Genomic DNA, 21,703 nt, shown 5'->3' with positions numbered 1-21,703 from the left:
TGAGGCTCCCTTTGTGTAGGGAACTCCCTGAATGTACATGGAACTCTTTTTGGTTAGGGGACTTCCTGCATGTGCATGGGACTTTGGGTACCTTGAGGACTGAGTTTGGAAAACTCTGCACTAAACAAACAGTCCAGGTTTTAAGGAAATCCATGCTTGACCACAGGAGACTTAATTAGTACCTCAGTCAATTTGATTTAACCACCTGTGCTCAACCATGGATATCTCTAAAACTTAAACTATCGGGGGTGGCTTCTGGTGTAGGGAACTCCCTTTTTGTGCATGTGACTCTCTTTGTGCAGGGGACTTCCTGTAAGTATATGGGAAAGATTCCTGGACTGCACAACCTGAATGTATATAATGGGAAGTGCTACCTGATGAGACTAATTGCAGGCACAGAAACAGACAAATCTCAGGTGCACAACTCCAAATTATTAATAATATAGAAATGCAATAACATTTTGCAATGAATAGAGGTTTTTAGCATAATTATGGCCAAGGTTATAGGCCTACCCACCATATCTAGGTAACCTCTTTAGGTTAGGTCCCTAACATACAAGGGTTCAAATCTAGAGCGCAGGAACCCCCAAACTGGCCAAGCTAAGCCACCCCAGGGCACCGCCATAGTAAGAAAAGTGCAGTGTGAAAGAGATAGTTAGGAGCAGCCACAGCTGCATATAAAGAATGAAAATAAAAAAGTGAAATACATGTATAACAAACAAACAGTGAAGGGTTAAAATGTGTTATAAAAGAATAATGTGTTATAATGCAGTGCCCTGAAACAGATCAACCAAAGCAATCCAGGGGGACCCACGCCCCAAACATGAACCAAAGTTGCACTACAGTATATAACTTGTAGGACTTACCTAGAATTGTGCCTAATACCAGTGTGCATATTCATTACCAGACTCCATGCTTTTACACCAATAAGGAAGGGTGCTAATCCAGGCTGAGGGCGTCTCCTTTCCCTCAGGTGTGCAATAAAGCACATTATATGGAGCATATGGGAAAGATTCCTGGACTGCACACCCTGAATATATATAATGGGAGGTGCTACCTCATGAGACTAATTGCAGGCACAGAAACAGACAAATCTCAGGTGCACAACTCCAAATTATTGATAATATATAAATGCAATAAAATTTTGCCATCAATAGAGGTTAGTACCTCAGTCAATTTGATTTAACCACCTGTGCTCAACCATGGATATCTCTAAAACATAAACTGTTGGTGGTGGCTTGAGGACCGTGTTTGGGAACTTCTGGTGTGGGGAACTCCCTTTTTGTGCATGTGACTCTCTTTGTGCAGGGGACTTCCTGTATGTGTAGAGTGCTTCCTGTGTCTGCAGGGGACTTCCTGTATGTGTAGAGTGCTTCTTGTGTGTGCAGGCGACTTCCTGTATGTGTAGAGTGCTTCTTGTGTGTGCAGGCGACTTCCTGTATGTGTAGAGTGCTTTCTGTGTGTGCATGGGACTCCCTTTGTGCAGCGCAGATGTTCCCAAACTTGGTTCCCAAGGCACCCTAATGGTCCAGGTTTTAAGGATATCCATGGTTGAGCACAGATTGTTAAATCAAAATACTGAGGTATTGGTTAAATCACCTGTGCCCAAGCATGGTTATTCTTAAAATCTGGACTACTAGGTTGCCTTTAGGACAGAGTTTGGTAACCTCTGGTATAGAGGACTTCCTGTTTGTGCATGAGACCCCCTTTGTGTAGGGGAATTTGTGTTTGCATGAGACCCCCTTTGTGTAGGGGACTTTGTGTGCATGAGACCCCCTTTGTGTAAGGGACTTTCTGTGTGTGCATGAGACCCTCTTTGTGTAGGGGACTTTCTGTGTGTGTAGGGGACTTTCTGTGTGTGCATGAGACCCCCTTTGTGTAGGGGACTTTCTGTGTGTGCATGAGACCCTCTTTGTGTAGGGGACTTTCTGTGTGTGCATGAGACCCTCTTAGTGTAGGGGACTTTCTGTGTGTGCATGAGACCCTCTTTGTGTAGGGGACTTTCCGTGTTTGCATGAGACCCTCTTTGTGTAGGGGACTTTCTGTGTGTGCATGAGACCCTCTTTGTGTAGGGGACTTTCTGTGTGTGCATGAGACCCCCTTTGTGTAGGGGACTTTCTGTGTGTGCATAAGACCCTCTTTGTGTAGGGGACTTTCTATGTGTGCATGAGACCCTCTTTGTGTAAGGGACTTTCTGTGTGTGCATGAGACCCTCTTTGTGTAGGGGACTTTCCGTGTTTGCATGAGACCCTCTTTGTGTAAGGGACTTTCTGTGTGTGCATGAGACCCTCTTTGTGTAGGGGACTTTGTGTGTGCATGAGACCCTCTTTGTGTAGGGGACTTTCTGTGTGTGCATGAGACCCTCTTTGTGTAGGGGATTTTCTGTGTGTGCAATAGACCCTCTTTATGTAGGGGACTTTCTGTGTGTGCATGAGACCCTCTTTGTGTAGGGGACTTTCTGTGTGTGCATGAGACCCTCTTTGTGTAGAGGACTTTCTGTGTGTGCATGAGACCCTCTTTGTGTAGGGGATTTTCTGTGTGTGCAATAGACCCTCTTTATGTAGGGGACTTTCTGTGTGTGCATGAGACCCCCTTTGTGTAGGGGACTTTCTGTGTGTGCATGAGACCCCCTTTGTGTAGAGGACTTTCTGTCTTTGCATGAGACCCTCTTTGTGTAGGGGATTTTCTGTGTGTGCATGAGACCCTCTTTGTGTAGGGGACTTTGTGGGTGCATGAGACCCTCTTTGTGTAGGGGACTTTGTGGGTGCATGAGACCCTCTTTGTGTAGGGGACTTTGTGGGTGCATTAGACCCTCTTTGTGTAGAGGACTTCTGTGTGTGCATGAGACCCTCTTTGTGTAGGGGACTTTGTGGGTGCATGAGACCCCCTTTGTGTAGGGGACTTTCTGTTTGTGCAGGGGACTCCCTGGGCCAGTTCAATTGGGTGTGAGGGGGTCGAATTAAAATGGTATAACATTTTTGACCAAGTAGGAGCAAAAAAAGGGATAAGAAAAATATGGTGGTGAAAAAAAGGGTTAGGGCTAGGCTGCAGGAAATGGGGGATTTAAGCAGCAGGGGGGTGTTAAGTTGCATGACGGGAGGTTTAGCCATCGGGATACCACTGAGCATTACTGTTAGTCCTACAAAACTGATAATCTGGCCAAATTATATTTAACATGTGAGGTCTCCAATTGAGAACCATAAACATCTCCCCTAAGTGGTGGGTGGCAGCCACTTTTTCAAGTCAGCTGCGCTCCTGGCGTGTAATGATGGAAATGGAAGATAGATGTTAAATATAAAGAGTTCCATAGATGACCCCCAAAAACCTTGTTTAACTACGGTACAAGCTCGCATTACCGGTTACGTGCACTTTATTTGCTAAATTTTATCTTTAATACTACAGCTAGGAGGTGCTTATCTGCCACAAAACTATACCTATATACAGTGAAGTGCCAAAAGTCATGGGATAGATCATAGTATGGTGTAGGAACTCCTCTAGCCTGGCGAAGTGCAGCAACTCGACATGGTATCAATTCCACAAGAGGACGGAAGACGTCTGAAGAGATGTTGATCCATGCCATCTGGATAGCTTCCCACAGCTCCCTGATATATAGTCAGGTCCAAAAATATTGGGACATTGACAGAATTTTCATATTTTGTCCTCTATTCACCACCACAATGGTTTTGAAATGGAACAAACAAGATGTGCTTTAACTGCAAACTTTCAGATTTAATTTGAGGGTAATTACATCCAAATCGGGTGAACTGTGTAGGAATTACAACAGTTTCAATATGTGCCTCCCACTTTTAAAGGGGCCAAAAGTAATGGGACTATCAACTCAAAAGCCATTTCATGGACAGGTGTGGGCTATTCCCTCATTATTTCATTATCAATTAAGCAGGTAAAAGGTCTGGAGTTGATTCTAGGTGTGACATTTGCATTTGGAATCAGTTGCTGTCAACTCTCAATATGAGATCCAAAGAGCTGTCACTATCAGTGAAGGAAGTCATCATTAGGCTGAAAAATCAAAACAAACCCATCAGAGAGATAGCAAAAACATTAGGTGTGGCCAAATCAACTGTTTGGAACATTCTTAAAAAGAAACAACGCACTGGAGAGCTCAGCAACACCAAAAGACCGGGAAGACCACGGAAAATAACTATGGTGGATGACAGAAGAATTATGGGCCTGATTCAGAGCTGAATGCTCTGAATCAGGGTCCTCCTACCTGTTTTAGGAGAGTCCTCATGGACGCTCCCATAGCTTATGCAAGCGTCCATGATGATGGTTGCGATGGTCAAGACCATCGCGACCATCGGGCTTGTGACGGAGACCCTGCGGTAGGGTCTCGCTGCCGCAAGCCCTGGAGTGAATTTGGCTCTATCAGAGCCAAAATCACTCCCACTGACATCACTAGTGATGTCAGTGGGGCCGGCTTGAGATGGTAGGCGTTCCCATGGGAATGCCTCCGTCTGGCAGGCATGCCCCCGGCATGCCCACCAAAGGGGGCGTGCTGTCAATCAACACCGACAGCACGCCCCCTTTGGTGCAAGACATGGAGCGATGGAGAGCCCGTCGCTCTCCGGGTCTCGCGCATGCGCACGACGGAGCTCCCTCCGTCATGTGCATGCACAGTGGGGGACATCGAGACTCACGAGCGGGTCTGAATGACCCCCTATATCCAGGGTGAAGAAAAACCCCTTCACAACAGTTGGCCAAATCAAGAACACTCTCCAGGAGGTAGATGTATATGTGTCAAAGTCAACAATCAAGAGAAGACTTCACAAGAGTGAATATAGAGTGTTCACCACAAGATGTAAACCATTGGTGAGCCACAAAAACAGGAAAACCAGATTACAGTTTGCCAAACAACATCTAAAAAAGCCATTACAGTTCTGGAACAACAACCTATGGACGTATGAGACAAAGATCAACTTGTACCAGAGTGATGGGAAGAGAAGAGAAGGAAAGGAACTGCTCATGATCCAAAACATATCACCTCATCAGTGAAGCATGGTGGTGGTAGTGTCATGGCGTGGGCATGTATGGCTGCCAATGGAACTGGTTCCCTTGTATTTATTGATGATGTGACTGCTGACAAAAGCAGCAGAATGAATTCTGAAGTGTTTTGGGCAATATTATATGCTCATATTCAGTCAAATGCTTCAGAACTCATTGGACAGTGGATCTTCACAGTGCAGATGGACAATGTCCCGAAGCATACTGCAAAAGCAACCAAAGAGGTTTTTAAGGCTAAAAAGTGGAATGTTATGCAATGGCCAAGTCAATCCCCTGACCTGAATCCGATTGAGCATGCATTTCACTTGATGGAGACAAAACTGAAGGGAAAATGCCCCAAGAACAAGCAGGAACTGAAGACATTTGAGGTAGAGGCCTGGCAGAGCATCACCAGGGATGAAACCCAGTGTCTGGTGATGTCTATGCGTTCCAGACTTCAGGCTGTAATTGCCTGCAAAGGATTTGCAACAAAGTATTAAAAAGTGAAAGTTAGATTTAGGATTGTTTAGTTTGTCCCATTACTTTTGGCCCCTTAAAAAGTGGGAGGCACATATAGAAACCGTTGTAATTCCTACACCGTTCACCTGATTTGGATGTAATTACCCTCAAATTAAATCTGAAAGTCTGCAGTTAAAGCACATCTTGTTTGTTTCATTTCAAAGTCATTGTGGTGGTGAATAGAGGCCAAAATCTGAAAATTCTGTCAATGTCCCAATATTTATGCACAGGTACAGGATCTTGGATATAAATGGACCTCTCCACCCCGTCCCATAAATGCTCGATTGGGTTCCTTGTCGGGCAAATGTGGTGGCCGCACCATTCATCTGAGCTCTCCAAAATGCCCCTCCAACCATTTCTGGACAGCTTGTGACTGATGAAACGGTGCACTATCCTGCTGGAATATTCCATTGTGGGAATACATGAAATCCATGAAGGGCTGCAAATGTTCATCAAGCAATGTAATGTATCAGTTACTGGACAATAACATGTTTAAAAGGACCAGCAGACCTAACCCATGCCATGTGCACACACCACACACCGTTATGGAACCACTATAAGCCTGTATGGTGCATTGTTGACAACTGGCCTCATGGACTCAGCAACACACCTAAACACTACCATCATCCCGAAGCAACTGGAACCATGAATGATCAGACCACGCCATATGTTGCCATCCTCCAGGGTCCAATTAGCAATGTCACAAGCCCAGCTGAGGCACTGTGTCCAGGTTCGCATTGTTAACAAAGGGATTCTGGTGGGTCTTCTGCTTCCATATCCCATGGAAGCTAAAGACCTCTGTACTGACCTGCTGGGTATGCATCTGTACCTCCTGCACTGACTGCTGGATATGTGTCTGTACCTCCTGCACTGACTGCTGGATATGTGTCTGTACCTCCTGCTAGATATGTGTCTGTACCTCCTGCAGTGACTGCTGGATATGTGTCTGTACCTCCTGCAGTGACTGCTGGATATGTGTCTGTACCTCCTGCTAGATATGTGTCTGTACCTCCTGCAGTGACTGCTGGGTTATGCGTCTGTACCTCCTGCAGTGACTGCTGGATATGTGTCTGTACCTCCTGCACTGATCTCCTGGATATGGGTCAGTACCTCCTGTGTCTGTACCTCCCACACTGAATGCTGGATACGTGTCTACCTCCCGCACTGACTGCTGGATATGCGTCTGTACCTCCTGCACTGACTGCTGGGTTATGCGTCTGTACCTCCTGCAGTGACTGCTGGGTTATGCGTCTGTACCTACTGCACTGACTGCTAGGTTATGCGTCTGTACCTCCCACACTGACTGTTGGATACGTGTCTACCTCCCGCACTGACTGCTGGATACGTGTCTGTACCTCCTGCACTGACTGCTGGATACGTGTCTGTACCTCCCGCACTGACTGCTGGGTTATGCATCTGTAAATCCTGCACTGACTGCTGGGTTATGTGTCTGTACCTCCTGCACTGACTGCTGGGTTATGCGTCTGTACCTACTGCACTGACTGCTAGGTTATGCGTCTGTACCTCCTGCACTGACTGCTGGGTTATGCGTCTGTACCTCCTGCAGTGACTGCTGGATATGTGTCTGTACCTCCTGCACTGATCTCCTGGATATGGGTCAGTACCTCCTGTGTCTGTACCTCCCACACTGAATGCTGGATACGTGTCTACCTCCCGCACTGACTGCTGGATATGCGTCTGTACCTCCTGCACTGACTGCTGGGTTATGCGTCTGTACCTCCTGCAGTGACTGCTGGGTTATGCGTCTGTACCTCCTGCAGTGACTGCTGGGTTATGCGTCTGTACCTCCTGCAGTGACTGCTGGATATGTGTCTGCACCTCCTGCACTGACTGCTGGATATGGGTCTGCACCTCCTGCAGTGACTGCTGGATATGCGTCTGTACCTCCCGCACTGACTGCTGGATATGTGTCTGCACCTCCCGCACTGTCTGCTGGATACGTGTCTGTACCTCCCGCACTGACTGCTGGATATGTGTCTGTACCTCCCGCACTGACTGCTGGATATGTGTCTGTACCTCCCGCACTGACTGCTGGATGTGTCTGTACCTCCCGCACTGACTGCTGGGTTATGCGTCTGTACCTCCTGCACTGACTGCTGGGTAATGTGTCTGTACCTCCTGCACTGACTGCTAGGTTATGCGTCTGTACCTCCTGCACTGACTGCTGGGTAATGCGGTTATGCGTCTGTACCTCCTGCACTGACTGCTGGGTAATGTGTCTGTACCTCCTGCACTGACTGCTGGATACGGGTCTGTACCTCCTGCACTGACTGCTGGATACGGGTCTGTACCTCCTGCACTGACTGCTGGATACGGGTCTGTACCTCCTGCACTGACTGCTGGATACGGGTCTGTACCTCCTGCACTGACTGCTGGATACGGGTCTGTACCTCCTGCACTGACTGCTGGATGTGTCTGTACCTCCTGCAGTGACTGCTGGATATGTGTCTGTACCTCCTGCACTGACTGCTGGATATGGGTCTGTACCTCCTGCACTGACTGCTGGATATGGGTCTGTACCTCCTGCAGTGACTGCTGGATATGGGTCTGTACCTCCTGCAGTGACTGCTGGATACGGGTCTGTACCTCCTGCACTGACTGCTGGATATGGGTCTGTACCTCCTGCACTGACTGCTGGATATGGGTCTGTACCTCCTGCACTGACTGCTGGATATGTGTCTGCACCTCCCGCACTAAATGTGGATGTGATTAGAGCCAGTTACCATGGACAAATCTGGCCAGACGCCGCTGGTCACAAAAAATTAAACACTTGTGACAGGTTATTGTGCTGTCCATGGTGGGTGGTAATTCCTTCCATGAGGTATTCCTGGTAGAAGTGACACCATAGAGTGAGAAATGTTGAGTGTTCACACAACTTGGAAATGGAATGTACCATCCATCGAGCACCCTCTATCATGCCCTATTCGAACCCCGATAATTCACATTGCCTTTCCATGAGCAGCCTAATTGGTGTTCAGACTCCCTCACGAGATGTCAGATGCAGGTCTGGGCATTTCCAAGATGTCTCAGTACGATGACGCCACCTACCATTACCTTTGCATACTGTTCTCCCATGAATTTTGGCACTTCAGTGTATATATTATCTATCAAACAAAAAGGATGTGCCACTTTTTGATTTTCAGATTACCCGAGACACTTTGGACAAATGGGGTATTACAGGAGTGCTGCCCTCAAAATCATTAATATTGTCACTATATTTTATTTATTGCTAAAGAAACCTACACCATTTGTTGTTGAAATATATATATATATATATATATATATATCGATTTTAGGGAGGGGAAAAAAGGTGGAGAGACCCTGTGCACTGGTGCCAATAAGGTGAAATAAAGGTGAAGTTACTCCTCTTTAGAAGGGTATATATGGGATATTAATATCACAAGTATATCATGTTTGTGGAGGTGCACCTATTAGAATATAGACAAATGTAGAAAAAGGAAAGAACGTATCTTCTTAGTGGCACAAGATTCTACCTATAATGATAAAACCTAACCTTTACTATTATTCCTTAAAATAATCACAGGAAACAAAACACTTGAAGTTTATACATACAATGGTATATACAAAAAATTATTAAAAGTGGGCACTTATATCACATCAAAATATACATCAGAGTGGTCAAAATCTATATAAACAGATTCAATAATCAGAGGAACCAATACCTAAATTCAAGAGAAACCACCCCTAATTGGTCCTGATGTAGCTAAAGCCGAGGATACATTTTAGTCAGTATATAATACTATATATGTTCCATATATGGGAAAATATCCCTACATCTATAAGACAAACACAATCCAACCACAAATAATAAATAGCAGTTCATTAACTATAATCTTTCTATCTGTGTTAGTTTCAGAAATCTGTATACCACTCCTCAGAGATGTATTAGCAGAGATATGTAATGCTGGGGGTTATAATACATTCTGAGGAAGAAAAACAAACAAAATAATCGGATCATAAATCCGGACAATATTTGTCCACAGATAATTATATATAATTCATCCCAAATCTGTATCCTTCCTGCAGCTGTAAAATAAAATATATACAGAATCTGTGCAAATATTCTTTTAGTTGCCAATCAATGCAGCTTTCTGGTTTGGATTACTTATAACTAGAGATGTGCGCTGACCCCCGTGTTTTGGATCTGGATCTACCCTGGTTTTGGATCTGGATTGGTTTTGCCAAAACCTCACCTCCGTGTTTTGTTTTCATGTTTTGGTTTTGGATCTGGATTTTTTCTTAAAATATCATAAAAACAGCTAAAATCACATAAAATGGGCCTGTTTTTGTTCCTACAGTATTAATAACCTCAATAACATTTATTTCCACTCGTTTCCAGTCAATTTTGACCACCTCACAGCTCACAAGAGGAGCAGGAAGTGTGCTTTCCAAAAAGAAATAAACAATTGACTTAAATAATTTCCCAACCTGTACAGGGACATAAAAAAAAAACATAGTTAGTGGCCTTTAAACTGCCGTTGTTCCCACTGTGCACTTAACTATATGAGATATATTGTGAACAAGCGGAACAGATCAGCAAATGCAACATTTCAGACCTAAGGTTTAAGTATTACGTTGTGTTTTTCTTGGGAATTCTTTCTTGAGCGCCATGCCTGCTTGCTGGGAGTTGATTTTTTTCATCCCAGAAGGGGACCAGGAAGCGTGCTTTCCAAAATTAGATAGAAAATTGACTTAAATAATCATTTTCAAACCTTCTGTTCTGTAACGGAATTTCCCAACCTGTACAGGGACATAAAAAAAAAACAGTTAGTTAGTGGCCTTCAAATTTCCATTGTCCCCACTGTCCACTTCTCTTAGATATGTGAATGTTAGAAAAGAATGTAGAAGGCCAAAGATTGGGTGGACCACACATGGCTAATTGATCAACCATGGTGACTGGATTAGTGTCACAAGGAAGAGGAGGTTGCAAACTGGGTGTCATGTTATGAGTTTGCCATATGGGGTATGTTGCTGTTAAGGGATCAGGCTGGTAATCATCAGTGGACACATTAATTTATTATAGTTGTTGCTATTTTGGGTTGCCATCTCCTGAAGGGTGTTTACCAACAGACAGAGACTACCTACCTGTTAGCTCAGGCATAGACACTTCCTGAGGAACAGAGCTCTGTTCTCTGGAGGGAAGCCAAAGAGGTGGGAGCCCCTGTTCCAACATCTGAAGCTCTTATCTCTCCACATCATCTATGATAGAAGAAAAAAATGTAATTGGGGACATCTAGCTCCTCTTTCTGTACCCTGCTTACCCTTTTTGGACAGCAAGTCCATGATGGATGGTTTGGAAGAAGAAGGCCTAGATGGGGATAACAGATGGGGATGGTCATTATCTAGACCTGGTCCCTGCAGTGGGTGTAGTCTGGGAGGTATTGGTTGGCATGCAGGCAGTGGAATAACAAAGGCCTCCATGTTGTCTGTCCTTACTATTCTATATTTCAGTTTGCGATTCAGGTAAGAATAAAGTCGGCTACAGAACACAGTGACAGAATCACTTCATGTCTTAGTGTATTCAGGCAAAATACGATCCATGAATTCCCAGACAGATTCCTGACAGATGAATCCTTTGCTTGTAATAATCTTTGGTAATTCCTGGCAAAGGTGGGTGTTATAGCCAGACACTTTGAAGGCTGTAACTTTGAACTGCTTTATAGAAAACATGTGAATGAAACCTTCCCACACTGCAGAACATGATAGAGAAATCCCTTGAAGTTCAGCACCTAGAGCATCTTTTTTTCATGTTCTCTGAGGCCTCTCCTGACTGTGAAGAAAGATTCTCCACACTGTAGTCTTCCATTGTGACTTTTTAATGGTGATTTCAATGTTGTACACTGGCTGAGATCCATCTCATCTGAGGGTTGGGTTTTCCCCATGCAAATGAGACAATTCACATCCAGAAGGTGACTCTTATGTTTAGTCGTGGTGTCAGTCTCTCTTTTGGCACAATTTGCACAATCTTGGTCTTGGGGGCACCATGATGAATCCGACAGATCCTCCAGGGTAAACATCTGATCTGGTGTTGTATCTATTTCTATTAAACCTTTGTGTGTGAGTTTAGTCATCTGCCACTTGTGGTGGAGCTCTTTTTCTGCTTTCTAAATGATCTCCAGACACAACATAAAACTTAAACCTTAAAATAAAATGTTGCATTTAATGCTCTGTTCCGCTTGTTCTAATAACACACTAGACTTATAATCTTTGCTTTTGAATAGAACAGTTTTAGAATTTAGGATGTCTACTCTATATAGGTTTGTAAATAAATATACAGTAGGCTTTAGTTTTTTTTAGATCATATAACTTTATAAGCTGTTAGGATAACATTTCTGCTATTTTTTAAGATTTAAAAAAAAAAACTTTTTGTAACCCAATAACTTAAAAAAAGTTTTCATTGCAATATTCATGCATCCCCTTGACAGACAGCAGCACAGCACCCCTGCGCAGCTACGCCGATGACAGTGACAGCCAGATGTCGCTGACAAGCACACAATAAGAATTGTTTGTTTATCTCCGTGGCTCCCGGTGGCCTCCCCTCTATCTTCTCACTGGGGAGGAGGCTGCTGGGAGTCCCGGGGGCTGATGGGAGGCTCCAGGGGCTGGTGGGAGGAGCAAGCGCTGCTGGGAGATGTAGTTCTCCCAGGGCCCATTCCAGGGGGCACGCAGACACTGGGGGACACACAGAAAATGGGGGGTTACACAAACAGCACTCATACACATACAAACTTACAAACAGTAACAAACACTCACATTCTCACCCTGCTGCAGATGACCCGGCTTCCGACGCTAGATGAAGAAGACAGCACTGCAGAAGGTAAGTAATTAAGGACTAATTAAGCTAATTGGAGACTTCCATTTGCTTAATTAGTCCTCAAGGTGGGGGACCACCGGGATGCCAGAGCAAGTCCCGCTGATTTTTCCTAAAATTAACGATTTTAGGAGAAATCACACTGGATCTGGATGTCCGTGAATAAAAATCCCCCGGTGTGTTAAAAAGGAAAAAATCTGCAGCTATTTGTATAGCAAAAAACCTGCACCTGCAGGAAATACCTCGCAGGTGCGGGTTTTTTGCTATTCTCGCACCCAACTGAATATGCATCCAAGTGTTTCGCTTCCTATGATTATTTTATGGAATAATAGTGAAATATACAGTATATATACTAAACGAAAGTGCTATCAGTGGGGATGGGTATATTTTGTTGATAGTCACTGTGTCGGCATGAAAATGGCTCCTAACATGGGTGCATGCAGGTCTTATAACTTCATGCTGGTAAGTTCAAACCTATGATACCTGCACAGTTCAAATGCTTTAAGTGCCGTCAGAATCATTTCAGGATACCTGTGCCAACATAATCACTGTTGACATGATACCTAACAGTGAGTTTATGAATGTATATCCAAAAATACATATTAATTACATACACATAGGCAGTGACCCTCTAACTTTGCTGTGTTATTATTTCAGGAGCTGTATAGAAAAGATTGCAATCTGGCCTCTCAGCTGTTGCAATGCAGCAAAAGTTACTACAGAGCGCATAAACTTTCAGAGGTAAGTTACACACATGACATGTTGTCACACTTATTTAGGGTGTGTGTAATATACTATATATATATACAATAGCTGTTGCCGCTGGCTTTGTCCAAAATGAAAATATCTTCTGCCACTTTTTTTATTTGAGATGTTCTACTTATATTGCCTGTGCCAGGCGTGGCCCCTGTGACCAGCAGTGATATACAGTACAGACTGGTAGCAGCAACACCTTCACCCACCACTCACACCAATGTCACTGTGTGCCCTGTGCACAGACTGCTATGTAGCCTATCCTATTCATATGACCGCAGGCCCAAAGCCCCTCTCCCCCCCACCCTTTACCAGCCACACACATGGTGCCACACCTATCTCACCAATGTCACTGTGTGCCCTGTGCACAGACTGCTATGTAACCTATCCTATTCATATGACCGCAGGCCCAAAGCCCCTCTCCCCCCCACCCCTTACCAGCCACACACATGGTGCCACACCTATCTCACCAATGTCACTGTGTGCCCTGTGCACAGACTGCTATGTAGCCTATCCTATTCATGTGACCGCAGGCCCAAAGCCCCTCTCCCCCCACCCCTTACCAGCCACACACTTGGCGCCACATCTATCTTTGGCATTGATGATGTCTATAAATGTTGTTTTAGTTATTGCTCAGTTTCAACTTGATGGATCGAGATAAAAGAAAGTGCTAGGAGCTTCTACTACACATTGATGTAGTTTTCATGGGAATCACTTTGGTAGTTTTTGCCCCAACTTAGAACAGACACAACGTTCTTATTATATTAGTACATGTACTGTGTATATATGTGTGTGTGTGTGTAATGAAACATAATCTCATTAATGTTCCCCTCTCCTAATTGATCTTAGTGGCTGTTAAGATAGAAGGAGGGCAGAGAGAAGTCGTCCCAGGATAGAGAGAGGACAAGGTGCCAGGCAGGGCATATAGAGACAGAGATATATAGATTTATATATATGCCGAATAGGTACATGTACTGTAGTTACACATCTTTAGTAACTATTGATGCCATAAACATCCATATTCCATGCAGCTGACAACAGCTCTTAGGAATCCAATCTTGAATTTTGCCAACCAAAGGTGAGCTCTCAAGCAATGTATTTGATGAAAAGACCGATCTGGTTTCTGGGGTCTCTGTTTCTCCAATCAGGAATAATTACAGCGGCCGAGCACAGCCTGAAACGCTTCCTCCAATCCAGGATGCAGGCAGACTTTTCTGCCTCCTTGGGGTGGACCTGCTTGGTCATTAATATAACCCCATGAAATAATTCCCATCACCCAAGTATCTGATTTGTATTCCATCAATTTGCCCCTGAAGTGAAACAGGCGAGCTCCCATCACAGGGGTCCTGAATGTTGTCCTTTGCGAGGTATAGTACCCAGGGCTGCTTCCTCTTTCTGTGATCACCTTTAGGACTGCACTCATGTAAAACTCTGACCTCTACCTGTCTCTGATGTCTGAATAAATGAAGACTCAAAAAATATGGACCTTTCTGCCTCGGAGCAATATTCAGGATTAAACAAAACATCCCCTGTATATCAAAAAAGCCAATACAATCTTTTGTATCCAGCAGCCAGCTTTGCATCTTCCCAAGGTACTGTAGGCTGCTACTTCCCTAATATGCTTCACTGTGGAAAGTAATTCTCTTCTGGGACTGCCAGATCAGAGACCTTCCTCTAGCTAATCAGCCCAACTTCCCAACACCTTATTTACCCAGGTGAAGGCCAAAAATGTGATACAATGAAGCCCCTACTGATTTTATTTGTTCTAAAACTTTCTTCTCCATGCTAGCAATCAAAGGGCGGAGTTCAATAGTTTCACCCCCCTATGCATTCGACAGGAGCTATTCAATTGTTGCTCCTGTAGGGCGCGTTCAGCTGCCGGAGCACAATTTCAGCTTGCACCCCCAGGGGGGTTTGTGCTGAAATGGGCGAAGAGTGACCTTTTCGTGATCGCACCCAGCACTTTGGTCGGGGTTAGCTGTTTTGCACTTGAATACCGCCCAAAGATGTACCATCCAAAACAGTAGTCATTGTCACTTTAGATAATCTAATAGTAAGTGCATCAACCTTGGGAGGAGATTACCAATTAACTGAATTTTTTGGCAATACACATCTTACTATCTGGATGAGTCCTTGCTTCGTCTAACAAATCATCCAATTGGGGTGAGGCTGGAAAATAAAGTACCTTAATGAGGTCCGTATCCTGATCCTCTAGCCTACACATCTAGCTTTAGCGCAGGTGTCTTAATTGGCTAACACAATAGATCTACAGGTGGTAATAATTAATCCTAAGGATACCTAGAAATCACGTACTGTTAAGGTTCCTTGAGGACAGAGCATGAGAAACACTGATCTAAGCAGTGATGGTTTTAAATACTGTGAGTCAGAATATGTAATTATTTCTCAGCTGGCAGTCCTTGGGCTCCAAACACGTGGGCGACCAATGTCTTCTGGCCACACATCGCTAGACACAACAGCAGATAGGAAGTTAATCATCACTCTGTGGGCTATAATAGCAACCTTTTAAAGGCAATAAATATATACATCTTATGAAAAAAGCTAAAAATGTGTTTTCATGATATTGTCCATTGGGGCTATGCCTATTCGTATCATTGATATAATGCATTGGTGTGATCCCTATCTTCTTCTTTGTCTTCAGCTGCCAACTGACTTCCAAGAAAGAGTAAGTGAACACTTGGAAAAGCATGGATGTAACCTAACTGTGCCGCTTTCTAACACCTCATATGCTGACAGCATTCCTACTTGTGTCATTGCAAAGGTGCTGGAGAAACCTGACCCCAGCAGCCTGTCTTCACATCTATCAAGTGCTTCTATGAGAGACCTTAGCTATGAGCATGGAGGACAAGACTCTGAAGATAAACTTTGCCAAAGGCAGCAGTTCAAGCCTGAGATCTACTGCAGTGACACAGCACTCTACTGCCCCGAAGAGAGGAGAAGAGATAGGAGGCAAAGCTTTGATGTACAAGTTAAAGATGAAGTCTTCTTAAGATCTCAGAATTCTACCGACAGCACAGTAGAAGATGGGTTCCACTCTAGTTTCTCACATGAAGCCTTCAATGAATATGTAGCATCTTTACCCACATCTAGTTCATATTCCAGCTTCAGTGCTACTTCAGAAGAGAAAGAGAACAACCAGACCAATACTTTAACAGCCTCACAGCAGGCCATCTACATGGGAAACAGGGATGACCTATTTGAAAGAAAGTCTACCACAGGTTATGAGAACACACCAAGTCCTAGGTTTGTAAAATCTTTGTCTGTTCAGCACATGGAGCGCAGCCCTGAAATTGCAGCATCTCCTGTTTTCACAAGGTCCTCTTCCTATGTAGAGGAACCTTTTCAGTTCTCCAGAATCCGTACACAGCAGACACTAGGTGCTCACAAGTCGCACAGCGAGTGCAAGAGCTCGCACCTGTCAGAAGACGACCTGCCAACACAGTGGAGGCAATTAAGTGTGGAGGATATTGGTGCTTACTCTTTCAGCAATGATGGAAGAATATCACAGTGTAGTTTCACAGAACAATATTTTGCATCTAGCCCAGTTAAACAGATGGAGAGCAGGATGAGCCCCTTGTATGCCAGCTACAAACAGGACAGCTTTTCTGAAGGGGAGGAAGTTTGTCAAAGTAGAATGGGCGACTCCTGCTTTCTAAGAACAGACTCTGGTTTGAAAATTGACATCAGTGCTAGCTGCAAACAAGAAATGCTATCTACCTTTAAGTCTAAAGAGGCAAGAGACCAAAAAAGTGAGCGGATGTCAGTTCAGATGGGGAATAAGAATGCAGACACAAATGTGGCAGCCAAGAGAGAATATGTTGATGTGAGTCCAAATAGCTCTGCAGAATCTCTCAGTCCGAGCCCTCTGGAGGCTTCAGATGTACTTCAGTCTTCCACTGACCAAGGACATACAAGCTTTCATGGGAAGCCCCAGCAATTCCAAAGAACTGGGAGCATTGGGTTAACTAGGAAAGATAGTCTTACAAAAGCACAACTATATGGGACACTTTTGAATTAATGATCTTCCAAATTGCAATAAGCAGGATTACGGGGGGGTGTACGCATTGCCACAAAGGTACTGGCAACACTGTAGGTTTATTATGGTTCTGCTGTGTCAGTATTAACAGTTCTTTATGACACCTTATGTGTATATAACACTTTTGTGAAAAGCTTCCAATATAACAAACAATATTGTGAAGACCATGTACGGCTGAGAATGCCCTTATTATGGATTTGCACAAGGTTATTTGAAGAAAAAAAAATATTCGTAAACATTTTTTAAACAGTGTACAGTCATATTTATAGGGTCATGATAAGGGTTTAACCAAAGTGTAAATCAGGACCTTGCTTTGCCATCTAATCCAAGAATACACCAGGAGAAGTTCTTATTAGTAATGTTATTGCTCTGTAGCAGGAAAATAAGATGATTCAGGTTTGTACTTCTACAATAGAGGTACATTGCCCAGTTTACAGGATCTTTAGAATTGTATCAGTGGTTTAGTCTTTGTTTTTACCATTGATGAGGTTGGGGCGCTCTGTACTTCTTTAGCTGTTACTAATGTACTTGTAGTTCAATAGCGGAAGAAGCACAGTCTGCAGACCCATGGCTAAACTTCTACTCCTATGCACTGTCCCCCATTTATAAAATATAAATCCAATACTGCTTTAAACCAAAACCTTTACTAGAATTATTCATTGACAAGATCACAGTCAGATGAATTAGGGGCCTCCAATTATTTTCATAGCAAAGACATTAGAATAAGCAGATTGAATTTATTTACCAAATAAAGTACATGAATTCAAACTATATGGCACAGGAAGTTATCTGCAAAGTGTCCTCAGGGACCAGCATGATTGGCCAGTACATGAATGGCTGTATGATGTCATAAGTCACTTACCCAACTAATTTCCATTGTATCCAGAGTGCTGTACACTCGCCAGCCTACCAGCAGTAGCCTTCAATGAGCAGAGGTAGCCGAGGCGGGAGTGAGCGCTCTAACCTGACAAACCGCCTCGCCTGCTCCTACACATTACAGCTCTACTTCTGCTGGGGAGATCCCCTTTAGCCCTACTAGGCCAACATGGCTGTGACAAAGGTAACTGTTATCTCTCCCCTACTCACATTTTCCCTTTTGAGGTCCACACTGTGCTTATTGTAAAATAAAGAGGCTCATGGGAGATGCTGGGACTTGTAGTTCTAAACTATTTAATATAACCACCCACACAAAGCCAGCTCTCTTCAGGACCAAGTGAGTGGTCAGTGGGTTACAAAGATAACTTGTTATTAATGCAGACAAGACCCTAATTGCTCCTCATGTACTACCTCAGAAGTAAGTGAGGGGCTCTTTGTTAATGTTTTCTATAAGCTTGCCTTTATATTGGTAATAACGCATGAACTGTCCTTATTAGTGTTGTATTTTGCATTATTCTATGAAAGCAACAAGTTGAAATATTCAATTTTTTTATGAGTATGTCTTTCCAAGAACTGGTTTCTAAGTGGTAAATGGTCCCCAAGCTCCACGTGTCTGAGGACAATGACTTCCTGCACTGTGGTCCCAACAGCTGGATGTCTCTGATGTCGGCAGGTTCGGGTGGATTCAGTGCAAGTTGGCGTCTCTGTAAAACTCTCTCAGGAATACGTTCTCCCTACAGACATCTGGAATGACATTAAATAGAACCTGGCAGGATAGGAAACACATTTGTATTGATATAGTTTCTACCTTTTTTCAGGAGCCATGCACATGAATATGTCTTTGTATCTCTGCAGGAACAATGAGCACATTCATGGTTTAATGGGTGACATTCTGTATATGCACTTGCATTGTTATAATCCTTGCCTTGTAAACCACTCCATGCAAGGTAAAAACAAATCATTTATTCTAGATTTGCTTACACATTTTTCTTCACCCCAAAACACCCCTGAAATGTCTATTCTTCTAGTCTTTTACCTGTAAACTTTCCTTTTCTGGGGAAAAAAAAAAGCAAAAAACAAAACATGAAGAATGCATTTTGAAATATTTTGTAATTTTCAACAATGACAGCTCTTAAATGAATAATAATAATAAAAACTTATGTTACAAATGATTGTTTGGGATATTTGTGATGAAATATTTGGGAAAAGGGTAACTGGAAAAGGGAATCTAATAACTGCAATTTCTCATCCGGTCACAAGATAAGAGAGAAGTGAAGTAAATTGCTGCTGTTTGGTGAATTTGGGGGGGGGGGGGGGGGGATAGCAGGAGAGGTGGCATCACGTGGCTCATTTATATAATCTTGCAGAGTTTTTATTGCTTTGGGATGTGGCACGCTCTGAACTCAATGCAGGGAGCACCACGGAGGTAAGCTGTATGCCAGGGATATGGAAACTGTGACTATTGTTGTTCATACAGCTCTATATTATGCAGTCAAGGCCATCATGAGAAATGCCGGGCCACTTTGCAGCTGTGTGATGCTACATGGATTAAGATCAGACCCTACCTCACCCATGATGATACTAAACCCCTCATACACTCACTGGTCATGTCCAGATTGGACTACTGTAACCTCCTCCTATCTGGCCTCCCCAAATCCCATCTATCCCCTCTCCAGTCTGTGCTCAGTGCTGCTGCTCGGCTCATCTTCCTCTCAAAATGCTCTACATCTGCCTCCCCTCTCCTACAAGCCCTCCACTGGCTCCCCTTCCCCTTCATAACCCAATTCAAGGTTCTCAAACTCACTTACAAAGCCCTCAGCCATTCCTCTACCATTTACATCTCTGATCTCCTCTCCCCTCAATCTTCTGTCTGCCCTCTTTGTTCAACAAATGCCGCCTCTCCTGCCACCTGATTACTTCCTCCCACTCCCGCCTCCAAGATTTTGCCCGCGCTGCTCACCACCTTTGAAACTCCCTCCCTCTCCCCCTCAGACTCTCCACCTCTACAATCCTTCAAACGGGCTCTCAAGACCCACTACTTCATCATAGCCTTCCAGCTCTCATCCTAACTTGCAGCAACATGCTCCTTCCTCCCTGCTCACCCCATCTGTGTCACCCCTGTTTGTCTGCCCCTCCCCTTTAAAATGTAAGCTCTTGTGCTTCTCCTTACTCTACCTTCATCTACACCTTACTCTCTACCAGGACACATAACACTTGGTTACATTAGCGACCTTAATACCCACATAAGCAGCCATGTATATTATCCATGTCCTGGCCCTGTATTATACTGTAAGTCACTGGTCACCTATGTGTGTATGTACTGTGTAAGGCGCTGCGGAACACTTGTGGCGCCATATAACTGATAATAATAATAAATGGGCATGGCTCAGGGGCGTTATAAGAGAGGAGAGGGCCTATGTGCAGCCTCCGTGTGCGCCCCCCTCTGGCAGCGCAGTAGACTCTGCCTTAGTAGTTATGGGTAATTCACAAATGTTCAAAGTGAACACAACGCCGGCAAAGATTAGCTCATCAGGAACTAAAGCAAGTAGGAGGCGTTAGACACAGCGAAGGTGCATACACACGTAACGATTTTTTTAACAATTTGTTGTTAACGACGTTATCGTTCAAAAAAATTGTTCCGTTTCTGAGTTAAAACGATAATCGTTCAAGCGCGCTCCCGTTTGTAGTTATCGTTCATCGTCCATTTCAGACTGTCCATCATAACGATTTTCATTAAGAGAAGGAAAATTTCTCCTTCATCGTTGTAAAAATCGTTCATTACACTTCAAAAAATCGTTCAAGGGAATATCTGACAGAAAATTGTTGGTTACAAATGGTTATGTGTGTATGCGCCTTACAGAGAGAGCACAGCAGCGCCATCAGGCTTACTCACTGCCTCACTCCCACTGGCCTTTCACTTCCTGTGTGTGTTCTTGCTGCTTGTCCTGGTACTAGCACCTGCACTATAATACTCATGAGTCAGTACCTCTCAACTACAACAGGGGGCACTGCTGTGCTCAGACATTGTGTGGACTCCGTGGAGCTTATTGAAAAGATTGTCATGATGACTCTCATGAGTTATACTCCTGGCATATACGGCCTGATTCAGAAGCGCTCGTGAGCGCACAGCACTCGCAAGCAGCTCGATGGTCCCCTACTGAGCATGTGCTGCATCCGGCGTGTGCATGTGTGAGCCCAGACAAGCGACTGAGCTATCGCTGCGGGGCTTGCTACAAGACGGGGCGGCTGTCAATGGTGAGTGACAGCTCGCCCCGTTTTGTAGGCTGGTAGGGGGGGTGGCTGCACAAATGTAAGCGCACATAGTGAGCGCAGGTAAGCGCACACAGTGAGCGCAGGTAATGATTGCAGGGAAAGGGGCCATTTACAATGCTCTCAATTTGGGTCTTTATTATTATTACTTTCATAATATAAGTGATAATGAGAATGTAATAACATTGCAGAGCTAAACATGTCACTACTAGCATACTCGCCTGCTCCCCTGGAACTTGCGGGGGGCTCACCATTTTCCAGGCAGCCCCCCGTAGCCCTGGAAGAGCAGGCACTTCTCCCACATCCTGACCAATTCCTAGTGAAGTGGGCACAATCTTACCGTGGTTTTGCGCTGCCGTGAGGGGGCTGAGCTTAATGAT

At 44.2% G+C, this 21,703-nt stretch overlaps 1 protein-coding gene across 5 annotated transcripts in view; it reads left to right on the top strand.

Moving 5' to 3' along the window:
• The window catches only part of BEGAIN (brain enriched guanylate kinase associated), a 258,065-nt gene extending 238,852 nt beyond the window's left edge, over positions 1-19,213 (top strand). For 4 of the 5 annotated variants that reach the window (XM_088465158.1, XM_088465157.1, XM_088465160.1 and 1 more), the window contains 3 exons: positions 13,028-13,111; positions 15,783-15,806; positions 15,903-19,213. In XM_088465158.1, the coding sequence (XP_088321284.1) occupies positions 13,028-13,111; positions 15,783-15,806; positions 15,903-17,159 (1,365 nt within the window). In that variant the 3' untranslated portion in view covers positions 17,160-19,213. Of the gene's footprint in view, positions 1-13,027; positions 13,112-15,782 lie in introns of all 5 variants that reach the window. The other variant, XM_088465156.1, reaches the window with a different exon arrangement.
• Positions 19,214-21,703: the final 2,490 nt, after the last annotated feature.

Source organism: Taudactylus pleione, unplaced genomic scaffold, assembly GCF_031769625.1.
Source record: "Taudactylus pleione unplaced genomic scaffold, aTauple2 ptg001874l, whole genome shotgun sequence".
Classification (NCBI taxonomy): Eukaryota; Metazoa; Chordata; class Amphibia; order Anura; family Myobatrachidae; genus Taudactylus; species Taudactylus pleione.
This window is presented reverse-complemented; position numbering and strand designations above follow the sequence as displayed.